Source organism: Thunnus thynnus, chromosome 12 (genome assembly GCF_963924715.1).
Source record: "Thunnus thynnus chromosome 12, fThuThy2.1, whole genome shotgun sequence".
Taxonomy (NCBI): domain Eukaryota; kingdom Metazoa; phylum Chordata; class Actinopteri; order Scombriformes; family Scombridae; genus Thunnus; species Thunnus thynnus.
In genome coordinates, this window is record NC_089528.1 from 30,545,826 (window position 1) to 30,563,133 (window position 17,308).

The 17,308-nt window shown below is 40.0% G+C and overlaps 1 protein-coding gene across 1 annotated transcript in view; it reads right to left on the reverse strand.

The window, feature by feature from the left end:
* Positions 1–17,308, reverse strand: part of tmeff1a (transmembrane protein with EGF-like and two follistatin-like domains 1a) — a 106,422-nt gene that overhangs the window by 20,843 nt on the left and 68,271 nt on the right. Inside the window, exons 4-6 of the mRNA XM_067606836.1 lie at positions 16,962–16,991; positions 9,690–9,786; positions 7,874–8,022 (exon numbers count right to left, since the gene is read on the reverse strand). Coding sequence (XP_067462937.1) covers positions 7,874–8,022; positions 9,690–9,786; positions 16,962–16,991 — 276 coding nt within the window. The remainder of the gene's footprint in view (positions 1–7,873; positions 8,023–9,689; positions 9,787–16,961; positions 16,992–17,308) is intronic.

Consider the following 17,308-nt stretch of genomic DNA (forward strand, 5'->3'; position numbering starts at 1 on the left):
TTAGTTCGCATGATGTTTACTACACTGCTGAGTGTTAGTGGTGCATCACACCAGTCATCACGATCAGTCCAAGGCTTGCGTGTCAGGATAATAACTAATCCCCTCCCGTCCCTGTCGTGGAGAAGGCGCACTCTATTTTTCCAGCCCGTCCTGAACAGCACCTCCACTCTCCTCTCATTCCTCTCCTCTGTCTGCCTTCCTGCTCCAGTATTTGTCATTTTGCCTGTGCGGGGGTAAACAGGCAGGAAGGCTGTGTGTCGCAAACTGTCGTAAAACCCCAAATGAGATGCATATTCCAAATGCGCTGTATACGTGTCCAAAGAATGCTCCTAAAACCTGAATAATATCAGCATATCCCACATGTCTTAATCAGAAAATGCTACAATCGGAATAAGGCCCAATTCTGAATATCCAAACGGAATATGCTGTTTACATGACCTAGATCATATTCGGAATATTGTCATAGTTGGAATAATAGTGGAATACTAGTGTGCATGTAAACATCGTCATTGTCAGAATGGTGAAAATTCTACTTTATGTTTATTATTGAGGTCATAGTGGGTGGTGGTGATGTACTGTAGTGCATTATATTGAAAAGTGATCCTAATATTTTGCCCCCTCATGTATGTCAAAGGTTCCGTCATCTGCTTACGTGCTTACGAGTCCTTATTTCAGTACAGCAAATCAAATCTTTGCATAAAGCGATAACGTGTCATTCTATCAGCAGATGGTCACACTGAGCCTGATTGCATCCTGCTACACAACACAAGAGCCACAGACTCTGAACAACAACCCACATTAGCTCCCTGCTAGAGTCTCCTTCTTATCTAATTTACAAACATGAACACACACCTTGTCCTGCAGCTTATAAGCATTGATCAGGGAAAAGTGCACTGCTAACAGTTAACAGGCTAGACAGCTAAATTAGCTGCTCAGCTGCAACACATTAAACAGCATGTAAACATACCTGCAAATGTCGCCTCTCACCTGTTGGATGCTGGTTTGGTCGTTGCTCTTTAAAATCCCTGTTAGTGTCACACTGTCTGTCCATGACTTCTAACTACAGGAGTTTGTTTACTTTGTCTCTATTCATATGGTGTGACACTGGTTGCCTGTCAGCTGCTGTCAATCAAACACAGACACCGACACTTCCCTCCAGCTGCTGTCAATCAAACACAGAAACCGACACGCCCCTCCAGCTGCTGTCAATCAAACACAGACACCGACACGCCCCTCCAGTTTCTGTCAATCAAACACAGACACTGAAACTTCCCTCCAGCTGCTGTCAATCAAACACAGACACCGACACACCCCTCCAGTTGCTGTCAATCAAACACAGACACTGAAACTTCCCTCCAGCTGCTGTCAATCAAACACAGACACCGACACGCCCTTCCAGCTGCTGTTAATCAAACACAGACACCAACACTTCCCTCCAGCTGCTGTCAATCAAACACAGACACCGACACGCCCTTCCAGCTGCTGTTAATCAAACACAGACACGCCCCTCCAGCTGCTGTCAATCAAACACGGACACCAACACTTCCCTCCAGCTGCTGTCAATCATACACGGACACTGACACGCCCCTCCAGCTGCTGTCAATCAAACACAGACACCAACACTTCCGTCCAGCTGCTGTCAATCAAACACAGACACCGACATGCCCTTCCAGCTGCTGTCAATCAAACACAGACACCGATACACTCCCCCAGTCTCTTTGTCATTCTAATAAAACAAGATTATTAACAACACATTTAAAACAACATGTTGACTTTATTTCTGACTGCAAAGAGAGATGACTAAATGTGATTTCAGCTGGACTTTAAATGGTACTCAGCCCTAATGAGAGAGTAAAAATAACATCTGGTAATGACTTTAAAAAGATTATTGGATCCAAACCAAATGCTAAAGCCAAACTTTCCACTAAATTTCACTTAATTCTGCAACAACAACAACAGAGGAGGGCCCTATTACAGTTTTTGTCTCAGATCCTGATCAGTCTTTTAGTATCAGTTATTTGCTGATATTGAACAGTATCTTGCAAGATAATTACATTTTCCCACAGGAAACAGCTACTTAGTGCAAATGTTGTCTAAAATAAGGCTTCATTAAATATAATTTTAAAAAATGTTTATCTCAAAGTTGCACCACAATAAGCTGTTTGCAGCCTAAAGAACCTGATTTCTGACAGATTTTGTAGAATAACCATAACATCACGTATTTACACATATAGTACTGTATCAACCAGCAGTCAGATTTGACCAAATAATTCTTCTGTGTCAGATTATAGAAGGACGTGCAACAAGGTGTGGATTAATGTGTTGGTGAATCAAAGCTCAGCTCCCATGGAAACAAACTGCATGCTTGGTTTGTGGGTTAATTGAAAACATTGGTGATTAGACACATTAAATTGTCTGACACGGTTTCAATAATGAGGCTGATTTATGGCAGAGATGAAGCGTTCACAGTTGTGTAGTCAGCAGTGTTCAGTGGGGGTGAAACAACATCAATCCTGCATTTTACCACATCAGCAAGTTAATGTGAAATAATGATCTGCGTCCAAAAGACTTAAATAATGTTCAAGGTGGGTGATTTAAAGTGCAGCAGTGAAGAGTGATATCTGTGATCATGGATTTACATTTTGTTTTATCATATTGATTATATTTACTCAGAATAATGTGGGAAAGAAGCTTTTTCTGCATCTGACAGACTTGGAAAAAGTCCTCAAGGATCAAAAGTAAAAGTTGTTCTTCAGGTAAGAACGACAGAAAGAAAGAAAATACAAAGTTAAAGGAGAAATACTAAAGGACTAAAGGAAAGAATGAAGAAAAGAAGAAAGCAAAAACAATGAAGGAAAGAAATTACAAAAGAAGAAATGAAGACAGACGAGAAAAAAAGAAAAAGGGACTATAGAAGGAGGGAAGGAGAAACAAAAGGGAAGTTGAAAGACAGAAAGGAAGATGAAAACGATGAAAAATAAAAAAATAAGGGAGGACAAAGGAAAGAAAAAATGAAGGAGGAAAAAGCTGAAAAGCTGATGAAGAAAAAGTAAAGGGAAGGAAATGAAGGAAAGAAACAGGAAAGTAAGGGAGGACAAAGAAGAAAATAAAGAATGAAGAAAGAAGAAAGGACATACGAGAAGGAGAAAAGATAAAAGGAGGGACAGAAGGAAAATAAACAGGACATAAGGAAATAAAGAACCAAAACCTCTTAACTCGTCTTCTTCACCTCGACTCTCTCTCATCTGTGAGAGTTTGAATCTGAACTGAAGAACCAATGAGAGTCTATGAAATGCTTTTCATTTATGGGGCAGTTTATCTGTTAGGAATGGGCCTCTTTCATAATTCACAGAGGTTATGGCGGCCATTTTCTGAAGTTCAACAGGCTCAGGTGACGGGATTTCCCAATTTGGCTTCAATAAAGCAGTGATAAAAGCATCAGCGGGCAGATTTATCTGTCTGTACACAAAGAGGCTGGAACTAAATCCACAGAATATCAAACTGTTTACAGAATATCACGAGAGTCCCAGAAAATATATTTACTCACAGTAACAGTTTAACAGCTTCACTGAGGTCGAGTGCAAACATGTCAAGGTTTACTGTAGGTTAAAATTATGTGGTTAAATATAGTCAGGCTGCATGAAGGAGGCAAACTCACACTAAAAACCTACAAGAAAAGATGGAAAACAGGTGAACTATGTATATGTATGCACCTGTGTGTGTCTAGCGCAACATAGAAGAATAAAGAAAAACAATAGAGCATAAGTAATACTAATAATAAGTAATAATAAATGATGAAATAAAACAAAATAATATTAAAATTTAATTTAAAATCTATTTACAGTATATAATTATAGTAGAAACTGCTTATCACCATGCTAACATGCTCACAATGATAACACTAGCATGTTGAAGTTTAGCAGGTGTAAGGTTTTACATGTTTACCATCTTAGTTTAGCGTGTTAGCATGCTAACATTTGCTAATTAGCGCTAAAGACAAAGTACAGCTGAGGATGATGGGAAGTTTAGCCACAAGTTTTGCTGGTATTATTATATCATAAACCACAGAATTGTCTAAGGTTTGACCTGATGATGGTGATAGACTTCAATCAGAGGATTGAAGTTAGTACAGCTCATCATCTGGGGAACATAAATGTGTGAACTGATCCAACGGTTGTTGAGATGTTTCAATCAACAACTAAAAAGTCGACCTCATGGTGGCGCCAGAGGAAGACTCAGAGGATCACCAAAGTCTGTAGGAGTCATCATCTGGTGAGCATGAGTGTTTGTACAAAATGTCATAATGATCCATCAGATAGTTGTTGAGATATTTCAGTCTGGACTGAAGTGGTGGACGAACCGACCAAAAGACATCCTAGAGCCGCGCTGCTAGCATGGCTGAAAAAAAGGGCTAAGATCAGCAGTTACTCTGGATATTGTCAAAATTCACTCCTCATCGGCTGAACAGCTCCTCACACAGTGTTTCCTGGCGGCTGCCACAAAGCTGCATGTGGTGTGGTTAAGCCCTCGCCTCCGCCCGATCGCTTCTGCACGTCAGTGAACAGCGTGATCACCGAGGTCCCAGAGAGCTGAACAGATGCCCTCTGAGAATCTGTGTGTAGAGACACAATGTGATGTCTGTATTTGTCTTCTGTTAGTTTGTGTCTTTTTATGGGATTTGTACACATGTGGACGATGGTGTCTACATGCTTTTGGCCACAAGTCTATGCTGTGATGTATCGAGTTTAATTGTGCAATGGCTGAAAATTCAGGTTTATCTTTAAAGAGGCAGACTGAAGGATCAGGACTGAAGCAGATGTGAGGTCAGTCAGTCTCTCATGTTCCCCTGCAGCTGATGAATAATTTTACTAATGAAAAATAATTTCAAAGCGACACAGTTACACAAGAGAGAAACTCTGCCTGCATACTTAGCTCATACCTAATATTATTCTTATGAAAGGTTTAAAACCAGACATCTGGTGTCTGCTCCGGCACGTCTTGATAGAAAATGACATTTCATCCATTTTTACTCCGAGCATGGGTGTTGTTTTTAATCTGCACTGCTCATTATCACACATATAATTTGCGCACATGCTCTTTTCACCTCTATATCACATTCATGCAGCAACCAAACACACACCTGGGTCTGATCTACCTGACATGAATAATCAGTGGTGGTGAGGTGACAGAGCAGTGAATCAGTAGCATCCTGATTCGCTGTTACACTTCCACACACTGACTGATACAACGTGATCCACTTTCTGCTGTCTCTGACACTGAGATACAGCTGAGGTTTAGTTGTCATTTTCAAAAAATATTTACCACTGGATTGCAAATGGTCTGAATTTACTATTAGGTTAAACCTGCAAACATTAGCATGCCTGGCTAACTAAGTACCTCCATCTAACATCTCACATCCATGGACAATATAGAAATATCCACCTGATTTGCAGTAATGTACAATGTATTATAGCATAGATCGATGGATAGTTAGTTATATAGATAGATAGATAGATAGATAGATAGATAGAGTAACTGAATTAACTAACTGAAATAGAACATATAAAAAACAGAATAGACTAGAGATATAACCATAACCACCATATCTATCTATCTATCTATCTATCTATCTATCTATCTATCTATCTATCTATCTATCTATCTATCTATCTATCTATCTATCACTACTTTTACTGCAATACTTTAACTATGGCACTATGTTCACCAAACACACTGGTTAGTCCTTATCCTAAAAGCCTTTTCTCTTGTAATGTGAAGACTGAAACATGCTACTGTATCTCTGGTGAGGATGTTTTTTGAATGGGACATACATCTTTAGCCTGTTAGCATGATATTTAAGACCCTTTTTACAAAAATCACATTTAAAAAAAAGTCAGCTGAAAACATTAAAAAGTAAATTAGACAGCATTTTCTTTCAACTCATGGTGCTACTGTTAGCTTAATTTGCTAATTAGCTACAGCTGATAAAATCTGCTAAACAGGGTTGTCATTTCAGTCGGTAGTGGGACGCGGGTCTGTTGACACCGCTCTGCTAGCTTGTTGTGCTACATACCACAAAGTTTTGACTTTCTAATGATCGTCTTTGAGAAATGTACAGTGTTTGGGTCAGAGTGTGAAATGGCGACTGTTTACTGTAAACAGAACCGCATCCTCATGCATGCATACGTACCCTCTTCCTGACACAGAACTACTCTCCAGAGACTGAAAATGTGATCACTGTTATTAGTCTTTGGAGTCATTTCTAAACAAACCAACATGACCAAACTCTTCATAATGAAGGAACATGTCATCCAGTGCAGCAGTGTGGCTCACTGACATGTTTTTAATAGTTTTTGGACAACAACATGAGATTTGTTGACAATAAGAAAAATATAGAAAATCGACAGTTTTATCATTTAACTAAGTTTTGACCAAACATCTGTAGGGCAGTAATCATTTGCTAACTCTTAATTGGCCTTAGAAGTAATGAGGTCTTACTGCAGCAGCTAGTTAGCTTAACTGTTTGGGGCTTATGTTAGAGCAGACAAACACAGTTTTATTCCTTCCTTACACTTTTGCTGTGTGTTTTGGGGTTTGGAAAGATTAAAGAAAGACTCCAACATCCAAACTCTTTGTGTGTGTGTGTGTGTGTGTTTGTGTGTCTATTTCATTACATCTGCATCAACATGCTGAGAAATCCGAAGCTTGACAGACCTCCTGTGCCTAGTTACGGTTGCCAAGGTTAGCAAAAGGTCAATTAGCATCGAGGGGACACTTTACAACCCCATTCTGTGATTTAGGATGATAAGATTACGGCTCATTACTGTCGTCCAGAGTGATGTAGAAAATCTACTCCTGTCCCCACAGGTGATGTGATGTGTTTCATTAAAATCTGTGTCGTGAGATTTCTTTTCTAAACACATTAATACGCATTAGAAAATATTTGATGAAAACATTTGAAAAGACTGAACGATGTAGTCCTGAATCATGGAGTTAAGAGCATTAAACTGTTTTTCACCATTTCTGTGTTCAGGATTTTTTGGGCGGGTCTGAAACGGTGGCTCGATGACGTAGAGGGGTTACTAGCATGACCCCCTCCCCCGATATAAACACTACAGTGCACAGACTCAAAGTTACTACTATTTTTACACCATGTAGTTAACCCTACCATCATCAGAGACAACTGGGATTCACTTTATGGGGCCATTTTTGGTACAAAGTTAGTGCTAAAGGAGTTATTTTAAACCCAACTGAAGCGTTTGTTGACGGTTGGAGCCTCTGGCGGCTTTGGCTTCAGCACCGGCTGTGTGGCTGGGAGGTCCTCGGCCAGAGGGAGAGCATTTCCCAGGAGGCACTTCACCAAAAAGCACATTGTGAGAGGCTTTTGCTCCAAGGGTGACGGCCACAATGAAGGATGTCTCAGCAGAGAAGTGATTAACGTTAAGTGCACCGAACTGGTGATGGATCGCTTGTTCACGAGTCATTTAAGTAACATTTTTACTGAAACAAATCCACATTTACCTGCAAAATATGTGCTGAATTAAACAGTGGCTCCTGACATTACTTTATTTTGAAAATATCATCCATGTTGCTTGTCTTACACCTACAAACAAGGCCTATTTATACTGCGTATTTTTGTACAGGAGTTTGGTATGAGCATTATTAACTCAGAGGCTGTTCAGTTGTGCCGTGCTTTCAGCGCCTGGACGAGCCCCCAGCGTTTCAGAGCGGAGAATACTTATTTTACAGACTTGGCGATTCTTTTTAATCATTCACATTTGTCTGGGTGGTTAATTACACATTTTTCTGCTGTGTGATAAACTCAGACCACATATTTATTAGTGCTCTATAAAGACTTTAAGCTCAGTCTTACCGGGACACCTGCCCAGGTGTTTGACATCGATCTGCTCCTGCTTCATACACGACGCCTCTCGGACCAGACAAGGGTTGTTGTATGAGTTCCCGTCGGTGGCGCACACCGGGTTCTCGTTGTGACGGCTGCAGTCGATGTTACAGATGCACCTGAGGGAGAGAAGTCAGGTGTCAGGACTGTTTATCATTGGAAACATTAGTATTCAGCCCTCAGTCATGTCTCTGCTGCACAGCTCACATCAGCACCAAATCATTAGCTGAAGTACATTTAGAGACTTCTGAATGAAGACACAGGTCATTAATTTTCCACAGACTGGGAGTCTACAGATATAAAGAGCTAATTTTAATACTTTGGAAGAACTTTCTCCGACATGTAGCAGATACAATTCAGAGCAGGATTAATATTTCCAAATTAATTCATAGATTCGCTCCTACAGACAGTTTTCAGTTCGATATGGGGATCACGACTTCTGGAGCACTTTTTCTCATTTGGATGAAATTACATCTTCTTTAAACTCCAACAGAACATGTTGAAAAGAAGATTTAGCCTCGAATTTATCATTTTGATTAGTTGCTTTTGACATTGTGAATATTGTTTTAAATCATTCAGGTTGACGTGATGATTGCTTCCTTTTCTCGCTGTTTCCTTTCCCTCCAAATTACTTTCCAGTGTTAAGTCTTTTGTCTGTTTTTATCTTTTTAAAAAAATTAAACATTTTTAGATGAATATTAGGACAAATCATGCAAGAACCTGTCAGTTTATCTCTCTTCACAGGTAACTATATACAGTGAGTTTATCTAAAATGGGCCTTTTCCCAACCAGGAATTGTAGTGGAGCATAAAAGTATGAATCTAAATATAAAGTTTATTAGAAAGGTAAGCAGATAAATGAGTTTTATGAGATATGAACTCATTTTTTGTCCAAGAAATCGAGTAACTCTGACAGGAACTGTTTGTCAGTTAGATAACATATATACAGTATATTGAAATTGCAAGCTCATTAATTTAAAATTAAGAAAATCAGTGTTAGAGCAGCATGTTACTGTTGTAGCTGCTGGAGGTGGAGCTAGTTTACACTACTTTATATACAGTTAGCTAGTTTAGTCCAGTGGTTCCCAACCTAGGGGTCGGGCCCCTCCAAAGGGTCAGCAGATAAATCTGAGGGGTGGTGAGATGATTAATGGGAGAGGAAAGAAGAAAAAACAAAGTTCTGATACACAAATCTGTTTTCAGTTTTTGGACTTTTTCTCTAATCTTTGATTTTTGCTGAAATATTGGATCATTTGAACATTTATTGAAATGAAAGCATGTGAGAAGTTTAGAGGGAAAAATCACTATTTGGTGGAGCTGTTAACAACTCATAGACATGTGAAATGTGACCCCGACTACACACTGCTTTTTGTAAGACGTCAAAAGACAAAAAGGTTGGAAACCACTGGTTTCATCTTTAACAATGTGTTGTATTTTAAAAGCTTGTTATATTATCCATTGTGTCAAATCTTCATCTGAAAACTAACTAAAGCTGTCAAATAAATGTAGTGGAGTAGAAATTACAATATTTCCCTCTGAAATGTAGAAAGTAGCATCACATGGAAATACTCACGTAAAGTATAAGTACCTCAAAATTGTTCTCAAGTACAGTAATTGAATGTACTTAGTACTTTCCTCCACTGGTGGACAGTAAGATGAAGATGTTCAGAGAGTCTTTTTTTTTTTACACCTTAGTGTATTTCACTAAATCACAACCAAGTGTATTTTGCAGCATCACTGTGACTCATATCATGCACTCAAATTGAAACTGTAAGTCAAACACTCACCAGACGTCCTCTGAGTCATAGTCACACTCTGCTCCATATTTACACGTGCTGCACTTGTTGAACTTCTTCCCAACGTCGGAGCCTGAACCTTCGTCATCTGTGAGGGGGGGAATGAGACGGTGTTACCAGAGGTGTCCAGCGTTTAACAGGGTTCAGCTGTAATCACAAGGAAGGTATTTTGCAAACATGTCTGCTTCTTATTTTCACAGGGTTTCGTAGTTGTTAGTGAACATTTCTTCATTCTAACAACACCTGTCATCAATCAGCGGTGGAACCTCCAGAGTAAATTTACTCAAGGACCAGTATGATTTTAAGGTACTTGAGTGTTTCCATTTCATGCTCATACTTCCACTCTGCTACAATTCAGAGGGAAATATTCTACCTTTTTTTCTCCACTACATTTGTCTCACATTTTTACTTTTCAGATACAGATTTTATGAGTAAAACAAATGATTTATATTTTAAATTTGTAATTCTTTGTAAGAGATGTTTCCTCTTTGACTTAAAAGGACCTTTTTTATTTTGATTGGCATAAAAAAAATCCACATTAAATCCACTTTGATTCAATGTTTTAATAAAAAAACATGAAAAACTCCAGCAGCGTGAACATGTTTTACATGACGAGTACTTTTTTCTTTTTTCTTTTCATATTGATTTGATGATAAGTCTTTTACTGTAATGGAGTATTTTCATATGTTTGTACTGCTGTTATTTCTTCTGCTACTGATAAAAATAATAATGTTCATATGTGGTCATTTTCTGTTATAAATCAGTTGTGACACTGCATGTTGCATCTGGTTCAACTGTGATTCTTATGACTTAAAACAAATCTCTTTTATTTAACCTCAGTGTTGCACCTCCACTGTTTCTGCTTTACTTGCTTGTATATTTCTATTTTTCCATCCTTGAACAACATAATCAGCTTTTATCATGATTATTTTTGCACTTCCTTCCAGAACAGCGACTTGATTTCATTTCTGAAACAACATCCGGCGCCGTCGTGCCGTTAACTCCGATGACACCACACGACACGGCTCACACACTTTTCCATCAGACACGGCTGAGTGTGTGAAGAGACTCTTGAAGCTTATCGGCCAAATGGAAACAGAGCCAGACATTATCATCTTATGATATTATTATTATCATTACGGGGGATGCGTTTAATGCCATCTCGCATGACGGCGTCCGTTTTCCAGCAGAGAGCGAGCGGCGAGCAGAGGAGGCAGTAACAACTGAAACATCAAATATCAAAGAGCTGGAAGGGATTATTTTTTTTGGGTGCCTTTCATCAAGGGAGCCGTTTTCATGATTCATCAAGTGTAATTTTGTAATGGAATAGAGGAAAAGCTTACTGCTATCAAGGGGATTGAAATTAATCCACAGCACATGACACGAAATGTAACAAACTGTCCTGCAAAGCTGCAGAAAGCTACACCTGAAGTCATTAAATCCTGTGTTCACATGTGTTCAAATCTTCTGAAAAAAAGCAATGAAATCATGGCAGCTGTTTCCACTGCAGACCAAAATATCTTCAAAAAGGTAAATATAATTAATGACAGCAAAATGTTAGGAACAATGGTAGAAGAAGTAAAGCTTAAAAGTAGAAATACCAACGTTACAGTCGGTAAAATGAGAGTCTTAGTAGTAAAATATTTAGTGAAGTAAGGCTGCAAGTAACAATTATTTCCATTATCTGTTAATCAAATGATTATTTTCTCGATCAATCGCTCAGACTGTCTGTCCACCAGAGTTTCCCAAAGTCTAAAGTCCAAATATATTCAGTTTACTATCAAATAAGACAAAGAAAAGCAGCAAATCCTCACGTTTGAGACGCTAGAAACGTTTCATATCAGTGGATGAGAAAACATGGAAGGAAAGAAAAAAGGAAGCAAGAAAGACGAAACGCACTGAAATGACGTGAAAGTGAAGAAAAGGAGGCTGGAAGTGATTGTTAACATCTTGTTGAAGATGTGCCGATCAAACTTTTTGCTCCTGATCTTATCAGAGTCTTTTAATATTGAATATCTGTCACCCAAATCAAATTCAGCGTTTGTCTTTGTTGATTTTCTTTCATATTAAAGCTGCGCAGCGTATTGATGCTACAGTAATGTTTCATTAAAAGGCAGTATAATTAGTAAAGGATTGATCAGTTTAACAGCAGAGCAGCTGTGTTTTAAATATTCTGCACATTTCCAGGTTTATATTTATATTCTGGGGCTCTACTGGAATATCTTTGCATAATTTACAGTTAAAAACTTCTTATTTATCTTCTACTGGTCCCTCAGTTCAGCCTCTGTCTGAAACAGGACGTTTTAGCTCCTGTCTCTTTAAGGCCCCGCCTCCTGATGAGCCCACTCTGTTCTGATTGGTCAGCTTCAGGAAGCTTCCTCCAGCTCTACATAAACAAACTATAGTAGCAAGATTTCTCTTCTTTTCCTCCTTCTTAAATACATCCATACATGTTCGAGCTGAATCTGATCGTCAGTATGAGAGCAGACAACGTGAACAACCTCAGCAGACGGCTGATTGTAGGCACGTGCAGACGATCTGAAGTCAGTTTGATGAGGAAGTGGAGGTAATTTTGCAAACGGAGCGTTCAAACCAAGCCCCCTGCAACAGTGGCGGGTTGTGGGGCCAATTTGACATAATGGCAAAACCGGGGTTATTACAACTTCCTGTCTGTCACGTGATGCATAGAGGCCCAAAAAGCATTTTCCCCACACAATCACTGGAAACAATGAATAAATGTTTCTGATTAGTCATTTCAATCAGAAGCATTTATTCACTGTCTCTTTTATTACCAGAATTTCATCCATTTGGCCGAAATAACATTCGGAGAGTCTAAAAGAGTCACATGATTAAATTATTCTATCCCTACTCAAGTGAGCGGGAGCCAACAGGAAGTCTCAGACGAGCTGGAGAAGGACGCTACTGAGCATGCTCTATGGGCCCAGAAAGTGTCAGCGTGAGGAAGCCTCAGAAAAATGGCAGAATCACAGCAATCAACAGTTTTTTGGCTTCATGCACCGCTGAGCAACTTTCATAGGAATGAGCGGGCGCCATCTTTGAAGACGGTATCCAGGTCTCCTTAATACAGCCGTGGTTCAGGGCAGGTTGAAGCTCTGTTTAACATCCGACATCATAACTAAATGATAGAAAATAATCAGAAAGCACGATATGTCTCCTTTAAGAGAATAGAATCTGCATTTTGATGGTTTCCTATCATAGTTTATATAATGTGTTGTAGCATTGAGTGTAATCTCTGTGCAGAGGACGGTCAGTGAGGATTTCGAGAGGAGTCAGACAGCTTCTCTTTATCTCCAGTCTAAACTAAACACTGAAGCTCAGATGTCGTCTTTGAAGCAACAGCAGCACCTGAGAGTTGTGATTCACCTGCTAAATGTCACCGACACAGCCGTGATTTATCTGTCTTTCAGTCTGGGGGTCTTGCTCCTATGCAGGAGAGGTGGGGGGCCCGTTACACGTCTGCGCCCAGGGGCCCGTCGTCTCTTAATGCGTCCGTGATCCAGCCTCAGTTAAACATACTGAGCTGAATCAAGAGAGCAGGAGCAGATTTCTTCTGTTATTCTGTTATCGTAAGAAAAATACGACTCAAAGAGCGACAACATGATGAAAAGGATGCTGCTGCTGTGTGTGTGTGTGTGTGTGTGTGTGTGTGTGTGTGTGTGTGTGTGCGTGTGTGTGTGTGTGTGTGTGTGTGTGTGTGTGTGTGTGAGCCCCGCTGGCTGACAGATTGGCCTGCTGTGTGTGGATGTATTGGACATGGAGAGCTCAGCCGGGGCTCGGAGGCTGCCGATCGATCCACGAGGATCTGCAGCAGAGAGGCTCTTTGTTTCTGTTCCGCTGTGCTGACAGCAGGATACTGCTTCACACAGGCTCCGCCCACCGCCACACACACACACACACACACACACACACACACACACACAAACACACTACAACCACATCAGCCACCGCCGTTTCTGTCCCGTCCAAAACACACAAAAAACCTCATCAGGTTTGGTTTTTGTAAAAGCCAATAAGTCCTCATCTATCACACATAGGAGTGTTTTCTGATCCGTCACCTCCGTTCTTAAACTAAAACTGATTGATCACAGTCAGAGAAATCATGGTTAACTTTGATTAATGTATTGATTGATTGGTTTAGGTTTGATGTAAACTCTTGATGTACAAATTCAAAAAGAGAATATTTCAAACAGCTAACGGCGAGCGGAAACTAAATATTATGATTTTATAGAAACAATTTTACAATCTGCAGATTATATCAGTTCATATTTAGTTTCTGGGTCATTTTTGAGTGAATTCAGCAACTATCAGGGATGTGCAGAGATCCCAGTATTTGTATTTGTATCTGTATTTGTTGAGGCAGTAAAATTATTTGTATTTGTATTTGAATAAAAGTGGAAAGAGGCTTAAAAATCCTGGTTTTGTTTTTATGACACTTTTAATTTTAGAAAATTAAAGTGTTACAATAAGTGTTCATGAATAAACCACCTTACGATGGAGGTCCCGAACTGGAGTCTCCCAGATCATAGACGACTGCCCCGATTACTGAGCTAAAACTTTACTCATCGCCTCATTGCAGACAGACCTCTACCTATTTATACACCCATAACACAGAGACAGCACACTGTGTCATGTGTAGAGAAGAACTTCAAAGGTGATTCTTGCTTTTCACTTTTCATTTATCGCCTATTTTTTACAACCTAACTTTGTGTAAAGGAGAAGGGGAACAACAGGTTTGGAGAGTCCGTTGGGAACACCTTGCTTGTGTCAGTAGCTCAGCTTTATCTCTGGGGAACACCCCCAACAAATAACTTTTAAAATATTTGTATGAAACAAATATTCGTATAAAACTCACTATCTGTGCTTTGCCGAATAATGTATTTGTATTTAGGCACATCCCCTAGTGACTATGTCGTTGCATTTTGTTTACAACTGACATGACGAAGCATTTTGAATTCATTACACTCTGATTCACATCTCTGACCGGCTTCTTCTCCATAGCAACGGCAGCTGAGGCTCATGGGTATTGTAAACAAAACATGTTTTCTAAGAAGTTGAAATAATTGAAACCGACGGTCAGAATATAAACCTGTAGGATCGTTACAGTATATGGGAGAGTCCTGAGTTTCTGTGTTCAGTAATATTAAGGATGTTGTTTAAAGACAGAACAGAAAGAGGAAAAACACTTCTGGTCCTTCAGAGTTCAGCTCTGTCACGACGGCTCGCTGTTGAACGACATGAACTTACCATCAAAGTTGAACTCGATGTGAAAAAGTTTGAGCGGATGTATTTCACCCCTGTGAGCGAATCCACTGACTGCATCGATTTTACTGGAATTAACCCTTTCATGCATAGTGGACAGCTATTCAGAAGCCGTTTTCTTATAGATGCATCGGTTTTAATGGTATAGCTGCACATCAGCCAACATGGTGGACTCTAGTGTGTCATCCCCTCTAGTGTGTGCATGTCTGGTTACGTGCAGGTGGTGCTCCCTGATTGGCCAGAACGGATGATTTAAACACCAGCTGATGCCGGCTCCCGCCCCCTCTCTCTCTCCCATGTCTGACAATGGAGGCCCATCCTGCTAGTTGTAGTGTGTGTGTGTGTGTGTGTGTGTGTTAGTCATGTATAGGAGTGGTAAAGTGCTGCAGATTTACTGTCAGCCAGGTCTGCTGGGCGGTTCTTCTCCACTAGATGATAGTTCTTGTACATTGTAAATATTTGCACAAACTTAGGCAGCAGTTAAATTCGTAGGAGTGAGAAGCCCTTTTTTTGTGTGTGAACCTTTTTCTCCTGTTTTTCTTGAGTAGGAGTTATGTCTGGTCTTTTGTTTCTATTTTGTTTTTCGATAGTGAAGTTTAGGGTGGCGGTTCAGTTTAGTTTTGTTTGTTGTTTTGGGCAACAACAAACAATAACTTTGTTCTGCAAAATAAACTGCTACAGAGAACTGTGATGGTTGTCGGGCTGACCGTTCTTGATCCTGGGAAGAACGGGGGCTCTAAACATGTTATGTCCAGGTTTCCCCACACACTGCCATCCACTGGTCAGCCTTTGTAAGTGCAACACAAATTTCTCAAAACCAAGATGGCCGCCGGCTGGCCAGAAATGCTCAACAGCTGAGGAATATCTCGCCAGTCCTTCTATAGTGATTGACACTTGCAGGTAAATAAACTTTTGTAACATCAAGTAACAACTAAAGAGTAAAGTGTTAAAATCTCCAAGTATTGATTTTATGTTGGGAGACAATTAATCATCTGTCCACTAAGTTGGACAAACTCCTTGAAAAATGCATGTTTAAAAAAGTTCAAATATTTTTTTCATGCCTAAAGAGGAATAAAAACACTCTGACTGAGGTGATCATAATTCATGCATGAAAGGGTTAAATGAATTTTCCACAAAGTTTCACTGTTTTAATCGTTGCTGAGTCGCGGTATTTACCTTTAAAACGTGTTAGAAACCTTTAGAAAAGTCACACAATCTCATTTCTCCCAGAAGAAACTGTTTCACAGGTAGATGCTTCTTAGCCGACATGTCTGTAGATGTTTAGAGAGTAAAAGACAAACACGGACTTGACTTCACTCCACACGTCTGAGATGAGGTTTAATAATTTATCTCCGTGGCTCGATTGGTCGGTTGCCTGCGGGGGGAATCACCGGCTCCTCGACTGAGCTGAAGCCACGTCCACATGCAGATGGTGGAGATACCGTCTCTCCAGAGGCCGCCTCCAATTAAACCCCCCCCCCCCACCCCCCCCACCCTCTCCCACCAGCAGCCATATTAAACAACAAACACAGCCCTCGCAGATGGTCGCGAAATGTCTCTGTTGCCAAAATTGGCGGCGTTGGAGGCTTTTCAGCTCGACTCCCACGAGACAGAGGAAATATCAGGAGGAGTTCATGCACGGACTGAAAATCTACACTCGGCCTTTATTAGAGGAGTTAATATTCAGGGAGGGAATGTTTGGAGATACGGAAAGACACAAAGGAAAGGATAAAAGATCCTCGAGCGCTGCGTTCAGGCGTCATTCAGCCACGTTCTGACCTGAGAACCAACAGAACTCAAGTCATATCAGAGCTCAGGACTCACAATACAAGCAGTTAATGTTTGCGGAGGGCAGATAGAGACTGAACTGTAATTGATTTCTGTTTGACTTTGAGTCGGATCAGGAAGGAAGCAGGAAATGAAATCTTTAAATAGCACATGGAAGAAGAAGAAGAAGAAGAAGAAGAAAAAAAAGACACTCACCGTCTCCGTCTCCTGAACCGGAGCCAGGATCTGTGAAGAGACACAACAACTGTTATTTATGTATCAGGGTACATGTGGAGCAACACGTACAAAAGCAACTCAGACTCATTATGCTTATTATAAAAAAGAGCCATGAGGATGTTTAACAATGTAGAATATCACGAACACACTAACACGCTGTTTTTAAAGTCACAAATAATGTATAAAGTAAGAAACAATTTACTACTGGGTAAACATGTTCTTAGACAGAGAGGAGGGTTATAATTTAATGTTGTGTTCATACCACTCTGAAGAATATGTGTATTTCAATTTGCGCAGATATAAATAATGATAATAATAAATATGAA